At 42.5% G+C, this 24,675-nt stretch overlaps 1 protein-coding gene across 3 annotated transcripts in view; it reads right to left on the bottom strand.

Moving 5' to 3' along the window:
* pkd1b (polycystic kidney disease 1b) overlaps positions 1 to 24,675 on the bottom strand; it is a 397,721-nt gene that overhangs the window by 127,973 nt on the left and 245,073 nt on the right. For all 3 annotated transcript variants that reach the window (XM_088000368.1, XM_088000369.1, XM_088000370.1), the window contains 6 exons: positions 13,269 to 13,479; positions 9,790 to 9,913; positions 7,706 to 7,855; positions 5,776 to 5,840; positions 4,016 to 4,236; positions 1,567 to 1,687 (listed from right to left, as the gene is read on the bottom strand). In XM_088000368.1, coding sequence (XP_087856494.1) covers positions 1,567 to 1,687; positions 4,016 to 4,236; positions 5,776 to 5,840; positions 7,706 to 7,855; positions 9,790 to 9,913; positions 13,269 to 13,479 — 892 coding nt within the window. The remainder of the gene's footprint in view (positions 1 to 1,566; positions 1,688 to 4,015; positions 4,237 to 5,775; positions 5,841 to 7,705; positions 7,856 to 9,789; positions 9,914 to 13,268; positions 13,480 to 24,675) is intronic.

The following is a 24,675-nucleotide window of genomic DNA, read 5'->3' as shown; positions in this document are numbered from 1 at the left end:
GAATACTGTGTACAGTTCTGGTCGCCACATTACCCAAAGGATGTGGACGCTTTGGAGAGGGTGCAGAGAAGGTTTACAAGGATGTTACCTGCTATGGAAGATGCTCGCTGCGAAGAGAGGTTGAGTAGGTTAGGATTGTTTTGATCACAAAAAAGGAAATTGAGGGGGGACCTGATTTGAGGTCTACAAAATTATGAAGGGTATAAACAGGGTAGATAGAGACAAGCTTTTTCCCAGGGTGAAGGATTGGGATTAGTACAAAAAAAAAGGTGTTTAAAGAGTGATTGATGAAGAGGAGGTGGAAGCTAAGAAGAAGTCAAACAGCTGAGGTTAGAATTAGGTTTATTGTCACATGTACCCAAATGAGGTTAAGGATAATAATAAAAGATTGTTGCATCAAATGGCAGGAGGAGGAGAGAAGGAACCTGTAAAACATGCCAATGGGCAGGAACCAGAAGATGAAATATCTATTCTGTATGAACATTTCCTAATAATTTTCAAATTGAAAATCATGAATAACAAGCTCTTGCCAAACAGAAATACTCCCGGTCTAATTAATGGCTTCATTATAGGTGAGCTGAGAGTTCTCGACAAGTACAACTCCCAAGGTGAGTTTCGAATTCTGAAGGAGGATCAATGGAATTGAAATGTTCACTCTGCTCTCCACAGATGGTGTCAGACATTTGGAGTTTCTCCAGCAATTTCTGTTTTTGTTCATTTCAGATCTCCAGCATCTGCAGTTTCCTGTTTTATTTTACTTCAGCAGCTTGTGATGCATCTGCTGTTTGTTCTACAGAACAATCAGTCCTTTGGTACAGTCCCAGAAATGTGTTCTCAAATGTAACAACACTGAAGAAATCTCTCTTAATTTACTCTCTAGATCAATTGCCAATTCTTTCAAATCTGTGACTTCTGATGAGCCACTTTAGAATAGCTTTCTCTCTACTCTCTCCATCAGAAAGTCTCATACTTCCAAAATTACAAAGTGCCTTACCTGTCTCAGTTTTAAAGAGAAGCTTCTAGAAGATGAGCTTCTCTAGAGTCTTCCCAGAAGCGAATTTGTTTTATTGTACTCTAGCAGCCTGTTGTGCCTCATTGATTTTCTTCTAATTGGATGATAGCAGCAAAATACTGCAGATTCTAGCTATCTGGAATAACAATAGAAACTGGAGAAACTCAGCAGTTCAGGCAGTTTTCATGGAGAGAGAAACAGCATTAATCTTTCAAGTCCAATGTTGCAAAACATTACGGTTGTGAACAAGAATAATTGGACTTGAAAGATTAACTCTGTTTTTCTCTCTGCCCACATTGCCAGAGCTGGCTGGGTTTCTCCAGTATTTTCTGTTTTTGTGCCATTTTTGCAGCTGTACCCACTCCCACAAGACTCCTATCTTTCACAGGTGGTTGGGATTTTGTTTGATGGATCAACACAGGGGCTCAAATTCCTTTCAATGATTTTACTAAAAATCCTGTATCAGCAATATGTGAGTATGAAGTCGACAATGGCATTTCATTCTGAAATTTGGCACCATTTTAGTCTAAGTTAGGATGTTTAATCATACGCACGTCTCAGAGATAAGGTCCATCTCTGCCCTCGGAGAGAAATGCCCACTGTCTGATGTAACCTGGTCTGATAACCCACCTTGCTGCTTCACCTCTGCAGCAATGCTCCTCATAAGATCTTCATCTGGAGAGAAATGCAAGAGGAACACAAAAATCAAGATCAGAGCTTGGAACTGGGTCACAAATGCACTGCAACATGACAAGGACTCACTCATTGTGAGCATGGTCCTAGCACAACACAGCACCTCAGTGTCCTACAACAGACCATGCCCCAGTCAGATGATCCAATGTCTGATGAAGTTAATTTTCTAGCACTGCTGACTGGGAGAACACGGAGGTCCTTGTGGAAGTAGTATAATGGATATCCAATGACAATTTGTATAGATATAATGCCTTTGACGTCCCAAGCCACTACATAGAAATGTTACCAAGCAAAAACATTGGAACCAAGCAAAAACCTAGACATTAGGTGAGATTACCAAAAGATTGCTAATGGTGTGATTATTAATGAACATGGTAAAGGTAAAAAAGTCCAAGAAAAAAGTGCCGAACCCAAAGTTTGCAAAGCTGAAGACACAGCAACCAATGGCGAAACAAATAGATATAGAAGCAAGCAGGAGGATAGCAGAGGCTTTGGATGTATAGGGCTTGAGGAAAGCAGAGTAGTGAAAGATCACCAACAGAATTGGAAACCTGTACTCAAACTTCACAGGCTGAGAGGCAGTTATGAATCTAGAATTCTATAAATCTTGTAACTTGTAAGACAAAATGAAAAGAAAATGCTACTGGCTGTTGTTAAAACAAATCCAACAGTTCTACTGCTTTCCTTTGTGAAAGTAAACTTGCGAATAGTCCCCAGGTTGATCCACACTTGGCTCCTTTCCAAACTACATGTGGATTCTGAAGTGGACATTGTACAAACAATTCCTGGAAAGCAGAAGACCCAATACAGGACACTACTCAGGCCAATATATATAGGGCTTTGACAAGGTCACGTGCACCACAAGGACAAGTGCTAAACGTCATAGTCCAGTGACCACAAAAAGTTGGAAGACACCTTTTTGAAATGAGGGGGGATAAACAAGAATTTCTTCAGCAAGCAACATGATTCATTTGAGGCCCATCAGGTCAAGAAAAATGAGTTTCATGTAGAATCAAGATCACCTCGGAATGACTTATTTTAAAACATTGACCATCTCACTCAATGCCTGTCCTAAACTGATCCAGTTAACTGGTTAATGGGAAGAATGGTATCCACCTTCTTTCTGTACAGAAACTTAAATGCATGACTTCCTGAGGTTTCTTGTAATACAAGTTAAGATATGGGAAATTGCTCACACATCCAGCAATCAATTTCATAGGTTTTCTGTGTCATACAGTTAAGAGAGAAGTTACATTTATATGGCTCCATTCACAACCTTAGGATTTCACAGCCAATGCTTTCAAAATGCAGTTAATGTTGTAATTCACTATATAGCCATTGACTTCAATGGGGAGAACTGTAAAATAGATTGGCAATTTGCTATTACTCGCAATACACCTTAAAGTTACCTCATTGAGAAAGAAAATTGAAGAAATAGTGAAAAAATTAAAAGGGAACTCTGTTTTCACATTGACCCTATATGTAGTATGACTTCAGGAATATTGTCCCATTACAAAAGTGCAGTATCAGAGCAGTCTGGTTCTCTGGTATATCAGCAGCCGCCTGCCCATTGATAAGAACGATAAAGATCTTAAGCACCTCAGTTTCCTAACTTACAAACAAGGAACAAGAGGGAGGCCACTCAGCTCTTCGAGGCTGCTCTGCTATTTAATAAGATTGTGGCTGATCTGATTTTAACCTCAACTCCTATGTTCCTGCATATTCCTGATCACCTTTCATCAGGAATCAATCTATCTCTGCCTTAAAATATTTCAAGATTCAGCATCCACTGCTTTTTGAGGAGGGGAAATCCAAAGACTTACAACCCTCTGACATAAAAGAAAATCACTATTTTAATTGGGAGATTCTTTATTTTTAAACTATGACCCTTTGTTTTAGATTCTCCCACAAGAAGAAACATCCTTTCGACATCTTCCAGTTGAATCGCCTCAGGATCTGATGCTTTCAGTAAGTCACCTCTGGCTCTTCTAAACGCCAGAGGATACAAGCCTTACCTGTCTCACCTTTCCTCGTGAGGCAATCTACTCATTCCAGGTATTAGTCTGAACCTTCTCTGAACTGCTTCCAACACATTAACATCTTTCTGTAATGTTAGTGACCAATATTGTATATAATACTCAAGATGCTGTCTCACTGTATAACTGAAGCATAACTTCCCCACTCCTGCATTCAGTTTCCTTCCTGATGACTTGCTGAACCTGCATACTAACCATCTGAGCTTCATATTCCTGTGTCACCGCTGTCAGTACACCAAACCCAGTTTATTGAAGAAGTCTTTCTCTGCCTTACCTGATGTTGTCAGTTGATTATGTTTCAAACTCCAGCTATCATAGGAATCTGCGATGGAAAAGGAAAAGGGATCTTCATCCAATGATGAGCATGACTTGATCCCTTGTTTGCGCAAAGCTTTCTTCCGTTTTAGAACTTTGATTTGACTGAAGGAAGGATCATGGTTCAAGAGGTCAGGAAGATCAAACAAACTGTCATACGATGGCCAGCTCTTCAGAAAGCTACAAGTTAGAGGGAAGAGAGAGAACACTTTGATACTGTAAGTTCAAACACTTCACTACCTGAGAACAAGTTGGTGCCTGATGGCCACTTCTCAGGGGGCACAATAAGATCCCATTTATTAATGGGTATTTGTTCTAAAAGTGAAAGGGTGCAAGCAGTTACATTTGTGTGGTCATCCTGAAGTTTGGAAAGGTGCTAAGTGCTTTTCAGTCTTCGGGTATGTTGTCACTGTTTCAATTCAGGATACATAGCAGCCAATTTGAATACGGTCAGCTCCCACAAGCAGCAATAGAATATAGAGGGATTCTAGTGAGAATGGTCCTTCGCTGCTTCAGATCACACAACTGGAGTTTTATTGTTCACCTGAGAGGAGACAGCTGGCCTTGAGTAAATGAATGATCTGAAAGACACATGTTTCAATGGTGTAGTGCTTTGCTTAGCGCTGCTTTGATTTGTAATCCAGTCTCTAGAGTTAGATACAAGTCCATACCAATCAGCATCAATGTGAACGCTGTGTGAATAGGGAAATGGAGCAATTTCCATCTTAAGCTGCCAGTATCACTGTTAACACTTCTAGCTCAGTTTCCTTTCGCATTTTGAAACAGAAAAAAGTGTTGAGTAAATTGTGCCAAAGTTCCTCAGCTCCAATCCCTTATACCAAAGCTATTTCAGCACCAACTGTGCTAGGGAATAGCTGAATAAGACAGCAAATACTGAGCAATTAGAGGCAATTTACCACTGGCCCATGCCATTAGGAGCTGGTCACTGTGCAAATTGACTACATGTAGCATCCTGTCAGCCAGCAGACAGGGAATTCTTCAGCTCCATGGGGACAATTGTACCAGCTCCTTTGGTGACTGGCCAATCAAAACCCTGGGAGTCCTTCCAAAGGAAAAACCCAGCAAATAGCCCAATAACAGATGATTCATTGTCTAAAGACAAACCAGTGCACGAGATGACCAAGGTCAGGGAGGGAGGGAGAATGGACTGGGACCAATCTGGTGATTGCTGTTCAGATTTGATGTGAACTCCACCCAGACAATCTTTTCCAAATACAAAACAAGGTTGATTCTCACTAGTTACCCAGACCCCCTTCAGCAACTCATCTAAGTGGTTGTATTTCAGGTGTGATAAGACACTGATTAATTCCAGGTAGTTATTAAACTGCAGAGGCATCACAGCTAAGTCCAGTGTGTCCTTGACGAACATTTGATACAGCACAGCTATATTTGATAGTCCCTGGACAGTCAATGGATGTGAGACACCAGCTGATATTGTTTCTCCCTTTACATAGGCCAGGGAATGGAGGCAAAATTGTATGGGGCCTCAGCTCAGAGCAGGATCCAAGCGAGGGTCCAGAGCAGGGTTCCTTTTATTCAATCATAAATCACCCAATCCTCTTGATCACATCTTAGTCCAGAGGAATTAATCCATTAATCTTTCTTGTCAGTATGAGTCTGTTATTGGATATCGTTACCAATTGTGTGGGTGGCTGGAGTGAAGAGTTTTTTATTTAAGGAGATCAAAGTGTCTGGTACCTCTTGCTGATAAGCTGTGGGGTGTATTGCAAATCTGAGTCCAGCTTTTTACTCCCATGGGATTCCTGCCCAGAACAAGAAAAAGGGAGAAAAAACAAATGTCAACATGAGTCACAGAGAATTAATAAGATTTTAAATTATGCAATAAATGTACAGTATCATCTGTTATCTCCAGGAATTGGCCAGTTTGCATGGAACTGACTCTGAGGTTCCTTTTATTCAATCATAAACCACCCAATCCTCTTGATCACATCTCAGTCCAGATGAATTAATCCATTAATCCATATGTAAACCATTAGAACCTGAGTGTTGATGCGACAGAAAGAATAAACAGAGCTACCTCATCAACATCTGGTTTTCTTTTCCCAGCTACCTATCTTTCCTGAATGTCATACACCCCTGAATATTCAGATCTTAGCTTTGGTCACCTTGTAGCCACATCTCTAATTTCTCTTACGTCATACACATAAGTTTCTACTGGAGCATACAATTCATATCAATATGGTGGGCATTGGATACAGAGCATGAATAACGTTATGCTGCGATGTGTCTTAGCTGTTGCTTGTTCAATTTTTTTTAGTGTTTTGGAAACTGTCCCTATCTGCTGACAAACTCTAAAGTTTGCAATCACTGTCTCTTCCCATAATACTGTTTCACATCACGTTTATTTCTACTTTGATCACTTTACTCAAAATTCCACTACATGGTTCATAGAATTATAGAATCCCTACAATGTGAAAGCAGGCCATTTGGCCCATCAAGTCCACATCGAGCCTCCAAAACCCAACCCTGCATTTCCCATGACTAATCCACCTAACCTACACATCTTTGGAGGAAATCCACACAGACACAGAGAGAATATGCAAACTCCACACAGACATTTGCCCAAAGGTGGTATTGAACCTGGCTCCCTGGTGCTTTCTCCCTCCCCTATATGCCCTATTTTCTAATTTCTAGTTATATACACAATTCACTACAACACAGCATGATTCCATTGTAGACCATCCAACTGTAGAGCCCTGACTTATTCCAATACAGATGTCAGAATCCATTTGTCCGGCACCAGTCTTTGAGCACACATTCAACTCTTACTTTGTTTACCTTACGTGAATTTGCTCATCTCTCTGGGAGTAACTAGAGATTATTAGCTTTGAGGTTCTTATTTTTAATCTGAATCTGAAGAAGGGCTCATGACCGAAACGTCGATTCTCCTGCTCCTTGGATGCTGCCTGACCTGCTGCGCTTTTCCAGCAACACATTTTCAGTTTCCAGCAATAATGCACATCCAATCTTGTTCTTTCTAAAACCAGATCTTTGTTATTGGCAAAGTATTCCATGTGGCAATCTATAGCTGTAACTCACCAAAATAATTCACTTCAGTTTGTGTATTTATAGGCTGATTTAGGTTTCATTATTTTCTTCATTTCTCTAATCCGTAACCCTTCCCCCTTATTCCCATATTATGGAACTATTCGCTTCTCCAGTACTAACTTTATGCACCATGTTCTCCTCTTTTAATTCTTTAGGTTAATGTCCATTTCCCTCATGATTTAGTTTAAATTCACCCCAACACTCCACTGAAGATCTCTGGGAAGGCTCCAGTCCCAGTGCTGTTGAGGTGCAACACATCCCCTTTGAATACAATGCATGCGTTTTGCCCCAGAACTGTCCTCAGTGCCCCAAAAAGCTGAAGTCTTCCCCTCTGCACCATGTTTCATGCCATGCTGACTCTTCCTATCTTCTTATTCCTACTTTTACTCATGCCATGCACTGAGAGTAATTCAGAGATTAAGTCCTTTGAGGTCGTATTTTTAAACTTCCTCCCTTGGTCCCGAATAACTTTCATTGGTTGTAAAATGCTTTGAGATGTGCCAGGATCAAGAAAGCGGTGAGAAAAATACAAATTTCAGCAGTATTTCTTGACACTTACATAACTCTCTGAGCTGGCATCTGCAATAGAGTCCAGGCCTCCAGGAATGGACAGGAAGGAGGAGCTGCCCAGCTCTGAAGGATCCAAACACATATCCATCCCCACAGTCTGTGCCTCCAGGATAGAGCCTTCAGGGTCATCCACTGTGACCTGGGAGAGAGTAACATGACATTGAAAAAAATCACTGCCTCACTAACAATAGCTGAATTTCCCAACCAATAATGACGAGGAGTTGTGGGGTATCCTATAAACCACTGGTATGTCATCAGTAAAGTGAGGGTGATAGCAATTGGGTATGCTATTGGGTATGCTATTGGGTATGCTATTGGATATGCTATTGGGTATGCTATTGGGTATGCTATTGGGTATGCTATTGGATATGCTATTGGGTATGCTATTGGGTATGCTATTGGGTATGCTATTGGGTATGCTATTGGGTATGCTATTGGATATGCTATTGGATATGCTATTGGGTATGCTATTGGGTATGCTATTGGGTATGCTATTGGGTATGCTATTGGGTATGCTATTGGATATGCTATTGGGTATGCTATTGGGTATGCTATTGGGTATGCTATTGGGTATGCTATTGGGTATGCTATTGGATATGCTATTGGGTATGCTATTGGGTATGCTATTGGATATGCTATTGGGTATGCTATTGGGTATGCTATTGGGTATGCTATTGGGTATGCTATTGGATATGCTATTGGGTATGCTATTGGGTATGCTATTGGATATGCTATTGGGTATTCTATTGGGTATGCTATTGGGTATGCTATTGGGTATGCTATTGGGTATGCTATTGGGTATGCTATTGGATATGCTATTGGGTATGCTATTGGGTATGCTATTGGGTATGACTGATGAAAGAAGTTGTCAGCATTGTCTATTATCTGATGGAGCAAGGCCAAGTTTAATCCAAGGCCAAGTTTAATCCAAGTGGCTTCATTCAGCTCTTTGACCACTGTAACTATCAGCATGCCGACCCATAGGCCATATCCCTCCACCATTTTAGAAATGTGTGAAAACAAACCATTCCAGGCAACACATGAGACTCACTGCCCCAAGTGCACAGCGTGGCTTCGACTGGAAATGGTCAAGATTCTTTCAGTCACAATCAAAGTAGGCAAAACTGGCAAAAACCATTGGCAAAGCTGGGAATTCCTTGAAAATGTGGGCACCCCAGTTTTCAAGGGAAGCAAGGCACCTTGTGGTACTTGTTGATATTGAGCGCATTGACCATGTCAACTGCCTTTAGTTTCAGGGATGACTGCAGGTTCAGAGCCACTGACTAGCTGAACAAACCAGGCTCCGAGTATCCACCTCCAGCCCTTCTGTGAACACCACATTGGGAATGTCAATGTGGAAGCACTCAGCTGAGCTCACGTGTTGTCCACCCTCAATATCTCAGCTGATGTGAAGAACATGGTCACTTATTAAGCTCAGCGTGACCCCAGTCCCACAGGTATAAGCCCAAGTCCCATGAGTGTGACTCCAGACCCATGACCATGACATTCAGTCTGACAGAGAGTTAACCCAACTGTCACAAAGTACAAAACCAAACCCCATTCCCAACTAATTCCCACTGCTGCCCATGGAATGCCAAACCAAAGCAAAACTAGTCTAGAACCAGCCAAAATAGGGAAAAATAATGAGAAGTATAAGAAATCAAGGCTAAGGAAGCATTTGCAGATAAAGACTAATGGAAATTACACAGGAACCATCTTCAGCTGGTTCATCACTGACTTTCTCTCCATCATAAGTTCAGAAGTGAGGATGTTCGCTGATGATTGCACAATGTTCAGCACCATTCACGACTCCTCAGAAACTTTCTACCCGTCCTCTGACCTCAAAGGACTAGTGTGCATGATCCTAAGTGTTGCTCTGATCCTCAGTGCTTCCCAGGGTCCTATCATTCATCATGTATTTCTTTGCTTTGTTTGTCCTACCCAGGTGAATCACCTCACATTGGTCTAGAACCACAAAGGTGGGGAAGGGGCTAATGTCTCCTTCCCGTACATGAATGGTCACTGAAGTCAATCAATTTGCACAGCAGACAGATCAAACTATGTTGAGCTTACCTGGCTGCGGATTCTTCTGAAGAGGCAGGTGAACAGGAGGTGGATCGGGAAAACGACAAACGCAAGAACAATGCCAACCGCCACGGTCTCACCTGTGACAGCGGCCAGATATGCCACAGGGAAGCTGTTTACAGGACACAAGTTGTTCAGTAATTTCAAATGTTAAATGGCACACTCTTCTCTCCTATTCAATTTCACCTACCCCACAATTAGCAGCTAGGCAGGGTGGTGCTTTAGGTATAATCCATCTCCTCTTAAGACCTAACCTGGGCACTCCCATTATACTCCACTGAGAGCAGGGAAAATACCAGGCACTGACATGCGTGATGTCTGTGTGTTCACTAACATTTACCCAGTTAGCCCTCAGAGTATCAAATCACTGGGAGAAAAACCCCCTGACCTGGGACAATGACCCCTTGACCTGGGACAATGCCACTCTGACCCAGTTCAGTGAACCCTGACCCAGGACATTGTCCCAGGTCTGTGTTTATCGTTTTGGGTCAGGGATTCAATGATAGCCTGACCCAGGATCACTTTGCTGGGATTATACTACAGGCCTCCCACTGGTCAAAGAGAGATAGAGAGAGAAATGTAGACAAATCACAGAAAGGCATGAGGAAAACAGGGCCATAGTTGTAGGGGATTTCAACATTGCTAAACTTAACTGATATAGCCTTCATGTGAAAGGATTATATAGGGTGAAATAGTTAAAGTGCAGCCATGAGAGCTTTATATGTCAATAGTCCGACGAGAGATGGGGCAGTGTTCAATCTAATCCTAAGGAAATGAAGTCAGTCAAGTGGTTGAGGTTTCAGTGGGTGAGCATTTTGGGATAGTGAAAATAACCCTACACTTCAAAGTCATTCTGAAAAGGGATAAGGATAATGCAGAAGCTAAGTGTCTGAGACCAATCTTAATATCATTCAAAGGATTTGGCAGATATAGGCTGGGAGCAGCTACTTGCAGGTGGAAAGTGGAAGACACTTAAAAGTAGTACAGTGAGAGTTCAGGGCCAGCATGTTCCTCTACGACTGAAGGGCAAGGGCAGAACATCCAGGGAATGTTGGATGTCAAGGGATATTGAGAGTTAGATAAAATAGAAGAAGGAAGCATGTGTTAAGTACAATGCATTAAAAACAGGGAAGGTCTTTCAAATGTATAGAGAGTGTTGAGGGGTGCTTAAAAAGGAAATTTTAGGAGGACAAGAAAGGGCCACAAAATATCTTTGGCAGATAGGATTAAGGAAACCATCAAGGCATTTTATAAATATGTTAAAAATAAGAGGATTACCAGGGAAAGAGCCGGGTTTATTAGGGCCCAAATGGACACTGTATGCATGGAGCTAGTCAACGTGGGTGAGGTGTCACAGACTTTGTAGCTGTGATTTTAGTTGAGGTGCTGAGGTTCTAGAAGATATTAAGATTGATAGGGAGGAGTTATTCGATATTTTACTGAGCATTAAAGGACATAAACCTCCTGGGTCTGATTAGATGTATCCCAGGCTGCCTAAGGGAGGCAAAGGAGGAGATTGTTGGAGATATTTAACACTTCACTGGCCACAGGAGAAGTGCCAGATGACTGGAAGATAGTTAATGTGGTTCCTTTGTTCAAGAAGGGCAGTGCGGATAGGTCAGGTAATCACAGACCAGTTAGTCTGATGTCAGTGGTAGGGAAGTAATTGCAAATCGTTCTGAGGGGCAGAATGGTCACTCAGTGGTTAGCACTGCTGCCTCACAACACCAGGGACCCAGGTTTGATTCCAGCGTCAGCCGACTGTCTTTGCTGAATTTGCAAATTATCCCCGTGTCTGTGTGGGTTTCTTCTAGGTGCTCCAGTTTCTTCCCACAGTCCAAAGCATGCATAGGTGAGGTGGATTGGCCATGCTAAATTGTCCATAGTGTTCAGGAATGTGCAGTCTAGGTGGACTGTCCATGAGAAATGCAGGGTTACAAGGATAGGGTAAGGGGATGGGTCTGGGAGGGATGCTCCAAGGGCTGAATGGCCTGCTTCTGCAGGGATTTTATGCAAGCCTCTATGGATAGTCAGCACAGATTTGTTGGAGGGACATACTGTCTGATTCATTTAATTGAGTTTCTGAAAAGGTGAAAATAGCTCAGTTGATGTGGACTTCGGTAAGGCCTATGACCAGCTGCCACATGGAAGTCACAGAAACGGTAAGTGCCTATAAAAGGTAAAGGCTCATGGGATCCAAGGCAAGTTGCCAAATAGGATCCAAATTTGGCTTACAACTAGGAGGCAAAGGGAAATTGTGGAGGGTTATTCGTGTGTTTGAAAGCCTGTGACTATCTGTGTTGTATTGGAGTCTGTGCTGGAACCTTTGCTGTTTGTTATGTACATTAACAATGTGGATTTGAATACAGAAGATATAATGAATAAGTTTGCAGATGACACAAAAATCAGTGGCACTTTGATAGTGAAGAGGATAGTCTGATATTGACTAGCTGGTAAACTGCACACAACAATGGCAGGTAAAATTTAATCCTGATCACTGTGTGATGGTGCATTTTGGGATGCAATAAGGGAAGGATATCCACAATGAATGGTAGGTCTCTTGAGAGTACTGAGATACAAAGGGGCCTTGCTGTACAAGTCCATAGATCTCTGAAGATGTCAGCACATGTATGCAGGATCATGAAGAAAGCTAGATGTTTGTCTTAATTAGCCAGGGCGTGGAATATAGAAGTAAGGTAGCATTGTTCCAACTTTTTATGAAACATCAGTTAAGCCGCAGATGGAATATTGTGTTCAGTACTGGTCCCTGCCCTGTTGGAAGGACATGATTTCACTGTAGCGGGTGCAGAGGAGATTCCTCATGATGCTGCCTGGAATGAAAATTCTCGGTTACAATGAGATACTGGATAGGCAGGGCTTGTTTTCCTTTTGAGCAGAAGGGGCTGAGGATCTGATTCAGCTATACAAAATAATGAGAGGCATAGACAGGGTAGATCATGAGAATCGTTTTCCCCATTGGCAGATGAGTCTAAGACCAGAGGGCATAAGCTTAAAATGAGGAGTAAGTGATTTGAGGAGATCTGGTTAAAAAAAAATTAACTGGGAAGGTGAAAGAAGTACGGAAGATATTTCCTTAGAGGGTGGTGGAGACAAGTATTCTTGCAACATTTAAGAAGCATCTGGATGAGGAGGACTGCTGTAATTTGATATTTATAGTCAGCATTGACATGGTGGGCTGAAGAGCCTGTTTTTCTGCTATATGACTTTATGGAGGACATCGACCCCTGACCCAGGACAATGAACTCTGACTTGGGCCAATTATGCCCTGAACTGGGGACAATGACATTCTGACAGAGACAATGACACCCTGACCCAGGTCACTGAAACCTGAACAGGGACAATGATACGCTGAACCAGTACAATGACACGTTATTACAATGGAGTAATGAACACAGGACAACAGGATTGGGTGAATTATCATTTGAATATATTAGCCATGTACTGACCTTTCATTTTTGGTACCCACAGCCCCATACCATGCAGCTGCTGCAGTGAGAAACAGGTACATGAGCAGGGTACAACAGGTGAGCCGCTGCACCCGCGTGAAGTGGCTCCGAGGCAGACGATCCCAGACTGAGAGCCAGATGTGCTTCTCTGACACCCCACGCTTCAGCTGAGAGATAAAAATACGAGAGAAACGACGCAACTCCTGGGGACCTAGTAAAAGAGCAAAGCAAAACAGGTCAGGATTACATGAAACCTCAGCACTTTTAGCTTTCAGACTGTATCCAGCAATGAGATCAATAATGGCCAGGTTGTAGAATATTGATAAGGACACTGACCAGAACTCTGCTGCTCTTTTTCAAGTAATAACACGCAATGTTTTGTACACAGCAAAGATAGTAGCCAGAAATCTGCTTTGATGTCTCATCTGAAAAATGACGCTGCTATCATTGTAGCACTCCTGCAACATTGGATTGGAGTGCAGGCTGGGATTCTGAGCTAAGATTTGTAGGGCTGGGAGGGATCACATGACATTCTATTCTACTAAGTCAAGTGTAAAGAATGGAATGACGGGCATGACCCCGGTAAGGACTAATTACATAGAACATAAAAAAGTACAGCACAGAACAGGCCATTTGGCCCATGATGATGCGCCAAGGATTATTCCTAATCTAAAATAAAATAACCTAATCTACACACCCCTCAACTCACTGCTGTCCATGAGCATGTCCAGCAGTCGCTTAAATGTCCCTACTGACTCTGCTTCCACCACCACCGCTGGCAACGCATTCCATGCATTCTCAACTCTCTGCATAAAGAACCTACCTCTGATGTCTGCTCTACACCTTCCTTCTATCACCTTAAAACTATGACCCCTTGTCCCAGTCAAATCTATCCTGGATAAAAGTCTCTGGCTATCGACTTTATCCATGCCTCTCATTACCTTGTATACCTCAATAAGGTCACTTCTCTTCCTCCTTCTCTCCAGAGAGAAAAGTCCGAGCTTAGTCAACCTCTCTTTGTAAGACAAGCCCTCCAGTCCATGCAGCATCCTGGTAAACCTTCTTTGCATCCTCTCTAAAGCCTCCGTATCTTTCCTATAATAGGGCGACCAGAACTGGATACAATGTTCCAAGTGTAGTCTCACCAGGGTTTTGTAGCATTGCAGCAAAGTCTCGCGGCTCTTAAACTCGATCCCCCTGTTAATGAAACCAAAACACCATATGCAACTTTGAGGAATCGATGCACTTGAACACCAAGATCTTTTGTTCCTCCACACTGCCAAGAATCCTGTCTTTAGTCCTACATTCAGGATGCAAGGTAGACCTTTTAAAATGCATCACCTCACATTTATCCAGGTTGAACTCCATCTGCCATTTCTCAGCCCAGCTCTGCATCCTGTCGCGCTGCAGCCTGCAACAGCCCTCGATACTATTGACGACACCTCCAAGCTTTGTGTCATCAGCAAATTTACTAACCCACCCCTCAAGCTCTTCATCCAAGTCGTTTATAAAAGCTACAAAGAGTCGAGGACACCACTCAACACTGACCTCCAGGCGGAATACTTTCCATCCACAACCACACTCTGCCTTCTGTCAGCCAACCAATTCTGAATCCAGATAGCCAAATCTCCCTGTATGCCATACCCCCTAACTTTATAAATTAGCCTAAGGTGGGGAACCTTATCAAATGCCTTGCTGAAGCCCATATACTCACATCCACTGCTCCACCTTCGTCGACCTGTCTCGACACCTCCTCAAAGAACTCAATAAGATTTGTGAGGCATGACCTGCCCCTCTCAAAGCAATACTGAATGCCTTTGATTATGCTATGCTTTTCCAAACAGCCATAAATCATTTCCCTCAGAATTCTTTCCAAAACCTTGCTGACCACAGACGTAAGACTGACTGGTCTGTAATTGCCAGGGATTCCCCTATTACACTTTTTGAAAGGAGAAACAACATTCCCCACCCTCCAATCCTCTTGTATGACTCCCGTGGAGAGTGAGGAAACAAAGATCTTCACCAGAAAAGAAAGGACAACCATGACAGAAGGAATCAATATCACATTTTAAAACATTAGTTGTAAGAATCAAACCTAAAATCAATATAAAATTAAGCAAACATTAACTAACAAATGGTTGTCATGCTCATACAATATAGACTTATGAAATACAATTCTGACATAGACACTCTTAAAATGGAGTTGAAATTTAAGGCAGCCTCTCATTTCATGCTAATACACATGAAATTCCAAGACCACCTGAGGTATCTTCATAATGGTATATAACATTTATATTCAGTTAAGCGTCATGTCTGGACAAATTATTAAAATGTAATTAATCTTTCTGGATGTGTCTTTGAGAATCCATTAAAATGCAAAAGATTCTTCATGTGGGAAATATCTTACCAAACCTTCTCAAAGTAATTCACAAAACTGTTCTCATAATACTACCTGCAGAAGTTTTGGCTTCAATGTTGAAATCCAAACAGTGTGGAAAAACTTTCTTCTACCCTAAATAGTATGTGAACAGGTGACACTTGGAAGCCATTGTTTGATAATGGCCGAGCCATCAGGAAATATTTGCAAGGACATGGAGCAACCTTGGACTGGGTTTCTGATAAGATTATTTTATGAGATAGCTTTGTATATATTTGGAGCTAAAGTGGCAAATTAGTGCCTACAGCAGCAAAGGAACAGGTTCCTTGTGAAGAAATACCAATGGTTAGAGAACGAAGGCAGGCCTTTAATGTTTTTAACCCAACAAACTGGATCAGGATTTGGCTACAGGATTCCGAATGCACTGCGACTGGAGTATAATAAAATAAATCTGCTTTAGTAAGCAATAAAGCACAATGATTCTGTCAAATTAAACCTCTTCCTGCTAATAAGAAAGAACTGAACTAGTTAAAGTCTGCAGCAGCAGGAGCACTACCTCATAGCTCAGAAGGAGCCATGGATGTTACTCAAAGATGAATTGATTGGGAATATATCTTCCAACCAGCTGAATTGATTTCTTTGATGAACAGCATGGGATTTATTTCATTAATCAGCTAAAGTTTTATGCAGCATTTTGACTGATCACCACTTGAATTTCTTCAAAGCGCTTTGCTGAAAGTACTTTCAGCACCTTTACATGATTATGATGTTCATGTTTTCACACATTCCTTATACGGTCATCGAGATCTACAGCACTGGAAAAGGCTGTTCATCCCATTGCATTCACACCAGTCAAAACAATCACCTAACCACTATAATCCTATTTTCCAGCACTTGGTCCATAGCTTTGTATACTTTGGCATTGCAAATGCATATCTAAATACTTCTTCAATGTTATGAATGTTTCTGATTCCCCTCAACCTAAGGCAGTGAGTTCCTGATTCCCACCACCCTCTGGGTGAAAAGGCTTTTCCTCACATCACCTGTTAGTCTTCTGCCCCTTCCCTTAAATCTATAGTCCCCTGGTTACTGATTCTTCACCAAGGGGATAGGTTTATTCCTGTCTACCCTATCTATGCCCCTCATAATTTTATACATCTCAATCATTTCCCCACCAGTCTCCTCTGAGACTGAGGTGGCATGGTGGCTCAGTGGTTAGCACTGCTGCCTCACAGTACCAGGGAACCAGGTTTGATTCCAGCCTCGGGTGACTGTCTGCGTGGAGTTTGCACATTCTCCCCGTGTTTGCGTGGGTTTCCTCCAGGTGCTGTGGTTTCCTCCCACATCCAAAGATGTACAGGTTTAGTGAATTGGCCATGCTAAACTGCCCATTGTGTGCAGGGATGTGTAGGTTAGGTGCATTAGTCAGAAGTAAATATGTGGTAGGGGAATGGGTCTGTGTGGGTTACTCTTCGGAGAGGTTCGGTGTGGACTTGTTGGTTAGAAGGGCATGTCTCCACACTGTAGGGATTCTGATTCTGTTCTGAGGGAAATAACTCCAGTCTGTCTAATCTTACTTCATAGCTGAAATTCTTCAGCCTAGGCAACATCTTGTTAAATCTCCTCTCTATCCTCTCCAGTGCTATCACATCCCTCCTAGAATATGGATTCCCGAACTGCACATAATTCTCTAGCTGTGGGCTAACTAATGTTTTATACAATTTCAGTACAACCTCCCTGCTCTTAAATTCTATGCCTTTCCCCTAATAAAAGCAAGTATCCCAAATGCCTTTTTAACTACTTTATCCTGTCCTGATACCTTAAGGGACCAGTGTGCAAGATTTAGACCTTTACATTCAAGTATTCCTCTCCATGATATGAGTCACAAACCTTGCTGGTATTTTCACATTCAGCCCCTTTTCATTCCTCCGTGATTTTGACTATAAAATTCTTTTGTCCTTACTGAGTATTTTCCTAATAAGACAAATCTAATTGTCAGGACTACAAGATATAGAAAAAAATAATAATATTCTGTTGAAAATGCAAGGTGCTGCATTTTGTGAAACCAAATCTTAGCAGGACTTATACACTTAATGATAAGGGCTAGGGAGTGTTGCTGAACAAAGAGACCTTGGAGTGCAGGTTCATAGCTCCTTGAAAGTGGAGTCGCAGGTAGATAGGATAGTGAAGAAGGCGTTTGGTATGATTTGCTTTATTGGTCAGAGTATTGAGTACAGGAGTTGGGAGGTCATGTTGCGGCTGTACAGGACATTGGTTAGGCCACTGTTGGAATATTGCGTGCAATTCTGGTCTCCTTCCTATCAGAAAGACGTTGTGAAACTAGAAAGGGTTCAGAAAAGATTTATAAGGGTGTTGCCAGGGTTGGAGGATTTGAGCTATAGGGAGAGGTTGAACAGGCTGGGGCTGTTATCCCTGGAGTGTCGGAGGCTGAGGGATGCCCTTATAGAGGTTTACAAAATTATGAGGGGCACGGAGAAGATAAATAGACAAAGTCTTTTCCCTGGGGTCGGGGAGTCCAGAACTAGAGGGCATAGGTTTAGGGTGAGAGGGGAAAGATATAAAAGAGACCTAAGGGGCAACTTTTTCACGCAGAGGGTGGTACATGTATGGAATGAGCTGCCAGAGGATGTGGTGGAGGCTGGTACAATTGCAACATTTAAGAGGCATTTGGATGGGTATATGAATAGGAAGGGTTTGGAGGGATATGGACCGGGTGCTGGCAGGTGGGACTAGATTGGGTTGGGATATCTGGTCAGCCTGGACGGGTTGGACCAAAGGATCTGTTTCCATGCTGTACATCTCTATGACTCTATGAAAACTTACAGATCTATGGTAAATCAAAACTGCTTTCTAATCAATCTGTTTAGGGATAGGTGGGATTGAACCTGGGTCTCCAAGCTCAGGCTACTATCATTGTGCTTTGCTTTGTTGAGAAAAAAGTGAGGTCTGCAGATGCTGGAGATCAGAGCTGGACATGTGTTGCTGGAAAAGCGCAGCAGGTCAGGCAGCATCCAGGGAACAGGAGAATCGATGTTTCGGGCATGAGCCCACCAGCTTCCACATCATGCAGTTACAGCCTGGCCCTGCATCTCTATTTTATATACTTAATTGTTAATATTAAAAATATACTTCATACTGCTCTTTAGTTTCTAATCTGTAAAGGTAACATCATATATATGTCATCTCCATGCCCCCTTCTAGGTATATCCTAATTTCCAACTGGATCTTTTTAAAATTTTCTTGGAGCTATGATGGTGTATTTAATGGTTAACTTCTCCATGTATCTTTATCTGTCAATGTATTTAATATCAATGCACATCCTATCTTATTAGTTAGTTATTCCTCAATCAAACTTATATTTCTAATCAGATGTTGTCACAGAAAACCACTTCTACATCCTGGTTTCCTGAAATTGGGTACCCTTCTCTATTGTGCTATTACCATCACTAATTAACAGAGACACTTCTCCAACCTTTTCCTGTCTCCTGTCCTTCCTTAATGTAATGCATCTTTCAATAGTCAGATTTGAATCTATGTCATACCGCAGCCATATTCCTGGAATGCTGATCAGTTCATCCTTCTTTCTTTCTATTGGCACTATCAGTTTATCCGTTTTGTTTCAAATGTTATGTGCTTTCAGACATAGATCCTTTAGTTTTGTCCTTTTTCATTTTTGTAACCTCTTGCATTATCTGTTGATTTACTCAGGTTTGTAGTCATTGTTAATGTCTGTCATTTTCTAAATGAAGACCTCTTGCCTTTTCTATAATCTCTCATTCACCATATATTCCCAAATCGAACTCGTAACTCCCACCCAATATTTAATACAAAACCTTTCCTTTGTTATACGATTCACTTGAACATTATTCCCGGTACGGTTAAAGTGGAGGCCGCCCCATCAATACAAAGTCCAGCAGTACTGGTGCCTGTGCCCTTTGAACTGAACCCATTTCTTCCACACAGTCTAAGAGCTAAATTTCTCTAATCTGATTTACCAACGTAAATTTGCATGTAGCTCAGCTAATAATCTAGAGATCATTAAAAACAGTGGGACGATTGGGTTATGCTGGGAGCAATGTGTGTTCACAGGAAAAGGAGTCATGTGCAGCATGTTTTCCAGTAAGTTTATGGTTGAATCTAAATTGATCAAATATCGGGTGTATAAGATTCTGAAAGGGGAGGGAGAACAGCCAGAAATCGTGTTACATATTGGCACCAATTATCAGGAAAAGGATTGAGGATATAAAAAGTGATTTCATGGAGTTAGGGTGGAAGCTGCAGAGCAGGACAAACAGAGTAGTGTTCTCGGGTTTACTACCGGTGCCGCGAGATAGCGAGGCGAGGAACAGGGAGCGGGCACAGCTTAACACGTGGCTGCGCAGCTGGTGTAGGAGGGAGGGCTTCAGATATGTAGGTAATTGGGATGCCTTCTGGGGAGGTGGGACCTGTACAAGAAGGACGGGTTGCACCTGAACTGGAAAGGGACCAATGTCCTGGGTGGAAGATTTGCTCAAGTGGTTCAGGAGGGTTTAAACTAGTATGGCAGGGGGGTAGGAACCTGAGCTATATACCGGAGGTGAGAGTTGATGGAAATGAGGCAATAGCAAGAGGTAGCGCAGCCAGTGGGAAGGAATTTCCTGGGAAAGAACCAAGGTATCAGTTAAATTGTGTTTACTTTAATTCAAGGAGTATCAGGAATAAAAGTGATGAGTTTAGAGCATGGATCAGTACCTCGTGCTATGATATTGTGGCCATAACAGAGAAGGGGGTTTCTCAGGGGCAGGAATGGTTGCTGGATGTTCCAGGGTTTAGAACCTTTAAAAAGAATAGGGAGGGGGGAAAAAGAGGAGGGGATGTAGCACTGTTAATCAGAGAGTGTATCACAGAAGTTACCATTGTCAAGGAGGGTCTGCCTACCGAGTCAGTATGGGTGGAAATTAGGAACAGTAAGGGAGCAGTCTCCTCATTAGGGGTTTACTACAGGTCCCCCAGTAGCAGCAGGGAGATTGAAGAAGCATAGGCCGGCAGATTTTGGAAAAGTGTGAATGTAGTAGGGTTGTTGTAATGGGTGACTTTAACTTTCCCAACATTGATTGGAACCTCCTTCGAGCAGATGGTTTGGAAGGAGCTGTTTTTGTAAGATGTGTTCAGGAGAGTTTCCTAACTCAGTACGTTGACAGGCCAATGAGGGGCGAGGCCATTTTGGATTTGGTGCTCAGCAATGAGCCGGGGCAGGTGTCAGATCTTGCGGTGGGAGAGCACTTTGGTGATAGTGACCACAACTGCCTCACATTCTACATAGCTATGGAGAAGGAGAGAAGCAGGCACAATGGGAGGATATTTAATTGGGGAAAAGGAAACTATTATGCTATCAGACGTGAGTTGGGAAGCATGGACTGGGAGCAATTGTTCCATGGAAAGGGCACTATGGACATGTGGAGACTGTTTATGAACAGTTCTTGTGAGTGATGTATAAATGTGTTCCTCTGAGACAGGCAAGAACGGGAAGATAAAGGAACCTTGGATGACGAGAGTGGAGGAGCTTCTCATCAAAAGAAAGAAGGCAGCTTACGTAAGGTGGAGGAAGCAAGGGTCTTGCTCAGCTCTCGAGGATTACAGGCAGGCGAGGCTGGAGCTCAAAAATGGTCTGAGGAGAGCCAGGAGGGGGCACAATAAAGGCTTGGCAGGAAAGATTAGGGAGAATCCAAAGGCATTTTACACTTATGTGAGGAATAAGAGAATGATCAAGGAAAGAGTAGGGCCGATCAGGGATAGCATAGGGAACTTGTGTATAGAGTCTGAGGAGGTAGGGGAAGCCCTAAGTGAGTTTTTTGCTTCTGTCTTTACTAAAGAAAAGGACCTTGTAGTGAATGAAACCATTGAGGAGCAGGTAAGCATGCTGGAACAGATAGAAATTGAGGAAGCTGATGTGCTGAAAATTTTGACAAACATTAAGATTGACAAGTCGCCAGGGCCAGACCAGATTTGTCCTCGGCTGCTTTGGGAAGCGAGAAATGTGATTGCTTCGCTGCTTGCGAAGATCTTTGCATCCTCGCTCTCCACCAGAGTCGTATCTGAGGACTGGAGGGAGGCAAATGTAATTCCTCTGTTCAAGAAAGGAAATAGGGAAATCCCCGGCAATTACAGACCAGTAAGTCTCACGTCTGTTGTCTGCAAGGTGTTAGAAAGGATTCTGAGGGATAGGATTTATGACCATCTGGAAGAGCATGGCTTGATTAAAGGCAGTCAGCACGGCTTTGTGAGGGGCAGGTCATGCCTCAAAAATCTTATTGAGTTCTTTGAGAATGTTACTAGACAAGTTGATGAGGGTCGAGCGGTGGATGTGGTGTATATGGACTTCAGCAAGGCATTTGATAAGGTTCCCCATGGTAGACTCGTTCAGAAGTCAGGAGGAATGGGATACAGGGAAATTTAGCTGTCTGGATACAGAATTGGCTGTTCGACAGAAGACAGTGAGTGGTAGTGGAAGGAGAGTATTCTGCCTGGATGTCAGTAGTGAGTGGTGTTCCACAGGGCTCTGTCCTTGGGCCTTCACTCTTTGTAATTTTTATTAATGACTTGGATGAGGAGATTGAAGGATGGGTTAGCAAGTTTGCAGACGACACAAAGGTTGAGGTGTCGTTGACAGTATAGAGGACTATGGTAGGCTGCAGCGTGACATTGACAGGATGCAGAGATGGGCTGAGAGGTGGCAGATGGAGTTCAACCTGGCTAAATACGAAGTGATGCATTTTGGAAGGTCGAACTTGAAAGTTGAGTACAGGATTAAAGACAGGATCCTTGGCAGTGTGGAGGAACAGAGGGATCCTGGTGTGCAGGTACATAGATCCCTTAAAATTGCCACCCAAGTGGACAGAGTTGTTAAGAAAGCATATGGTGTTTTGGCTTTCATTAACAGGGGGATTGAGTTTAAGAGTCGTGAGATCTTGTTGCAGCTCTATAAAACTTTGGTTAGACCGCACTTGGAATACTGCGTCCAGTTCTGGTCACCCTATTATAGGAAAGATGTGGATACTTTGGAGAGGGTTCAGAGGAGGTTTACCAGGATGCTGCCTGGACTGGAGGGCTTATCTTACGAAGAGAGGTTGACTGAGCTCAGACCTTTTTCATTGGAAAAAAGAAGGAAGAGAGGGGACCTAATTGAGGTATACAAGATAATGAGAGGCATAGATAGAGTTGATAGCCAAAGACATTTTCCCAGGACAGAAATTGTTAACACTAGGGGTCATAGTTTTAAGCTGTTTGGCGGAAAGTATAGAGGGGATGTCAGAGGCAGGTTCTTTACACAGAGAGTTGTGAGAGCATGGAATGCGCTGCCAGCAGCAATTGTGGAAGCGAGGTCATCAGGGATATTTAAGAGACTGCTGGACATGCATATGGTCACAGAAATTTGAGGGTTCATACATTAGTTGAAAAGTGTGGTGCTGGAAAAGCGCAGCAGGCCAGGCAGCATCTGAGCAGTAGGAGAATCGACGTTTCGGGCATAAGCCCTTCTCCAGCATCTGCAGTCCTCACTTTCTTCTCGGTTCGTACATTAGGTTTACCTTACATGAGGATCAATGGTTGGCACAACATCGTGACCTGTTCTGTGCTGTGCTGTGCTGTTCTATGTTCTATAAAGATCTGAGAGCTGAAGACATTAATTAAGTAAGCAAGTAGGTGATTAGTGGTTAACTTTAAGCATGTTCTTTTCTCTCCGACCTGAGGCAGTGGTGTAAATGGATACTAGGAAGACAAAAGTATTGTATTAAATTTACAGCTTAAACTATTTAATAGAATTTCCAAACTGTACACCTAATTAAGTTAAATGAAATGCAACAGGAAGGTAGGGCACATGATGTATTGTGGCTGTTACATATGGGAGCTGGTGTGATCTACAGCAATCATTTCTTCAAGAATGCCTGCGCTCAAGCAACATCAGTTTAGAATGATGAGCTGGAATCTGAGCTTCAGACACAGAGATGCAATAGAGTGGGAGAATTACCTGGACAATTTGCTGCAGAAGACAGACATCACCCCACATGTTAGGTGCATCAGATTTTACATGTTGTCAGCAATTCGAGGGTGTGTCAGCTGGTGTGGCAGAGGAATGAATACAGTTACAAACCAGTTTAAACCCATCCTACAATTAATCTTTTTCCAGACTACTAATTCTATCCCAAATAGTTGTTCTTGGAAGCTTCCACACCACTAAAGTTAAACTGACTAATCTACAATTTCATGGCTTACAACCTTTTTAAAAAAAGGCTGAAGAATGCCAGATGGAGTTTAATTTAGATAAATGTGAAGTGCTGCATTTTGGAAAGGCAAATCAGGGCAGGACTTATACACTTAATGGTAAGGTCCTGGGTGTGTTGATGGACAAAGACACCATTGGAGTAGAAGTTCATAGTTGTTTGAAAGTGGAGTCACAGGTAGATAGGACAGTGAAAAAGGCGTTTGGTATGCTTGCCTTTATTGGTCAGTGCATTGAGTATAGGAGTTGGGAGGTCATGTTCCGGCTGTACATTGATTAGGCCAATGGAATATAGCATGCAATTCTGGTGTCCCTGCCATAGGAAGGATGTGTGAAACTTGAAAAGGTTCAGAAAAGATTTACAAGGATATTGCCAGGGTTGGAGGGTTTAAGCTATAGGGAGAAGCTAAATAGGCTGGGGCTATTTTCCCTGGAGCAGAAGAAGCTGAGGTGACCTTACAGAGGTTTATAAAATCATGAGGGGCATGGATAGGGTAATCAGACAATATTTTTTCCCCGGGGTGGGAGAATCCAAAACTAGAGGGCATAGTTTAAAATGAGTGGGAAAGATTTAAAAGGGACCTAAGGGCAACTTTCTCATGCAGAGGCTGGTACGTGTATGGAATCAGCTGCCAGAGGAAGTGGTGAAGGTTGGTATAACTGCAAATTTAAAAGACATCTGGATGGGTATATGAATAGGAAGGATTTAAGAAGGATATGGGCCAAATGGGACTAGATTAATGTAGGATATC

Source organism: Chiloscyllium plagiosum, unplaced genomic scaffold (assembly GCF_037043375.1).
Source record: "Chiloscyllium plagiosum isolate Xiang-an unplaced genomic scaffold, Cpla_swu_hap1 HiC_scaffold_25, whole genome shotgun sequence".
NCBI classification, from domain to species: domain Eukaryota; kingdom Metazoa; phylum Chordata; class Chondrichthyes; order Orectolobiformes; family Hemiscylliidae; genus Chiloscyllium; species Chiloscyllium plagiosum.
Note: the sequence above shows the minus strand (reverse complement) of the source record. Positions and strands in the feature narration are given on the sequence as shown.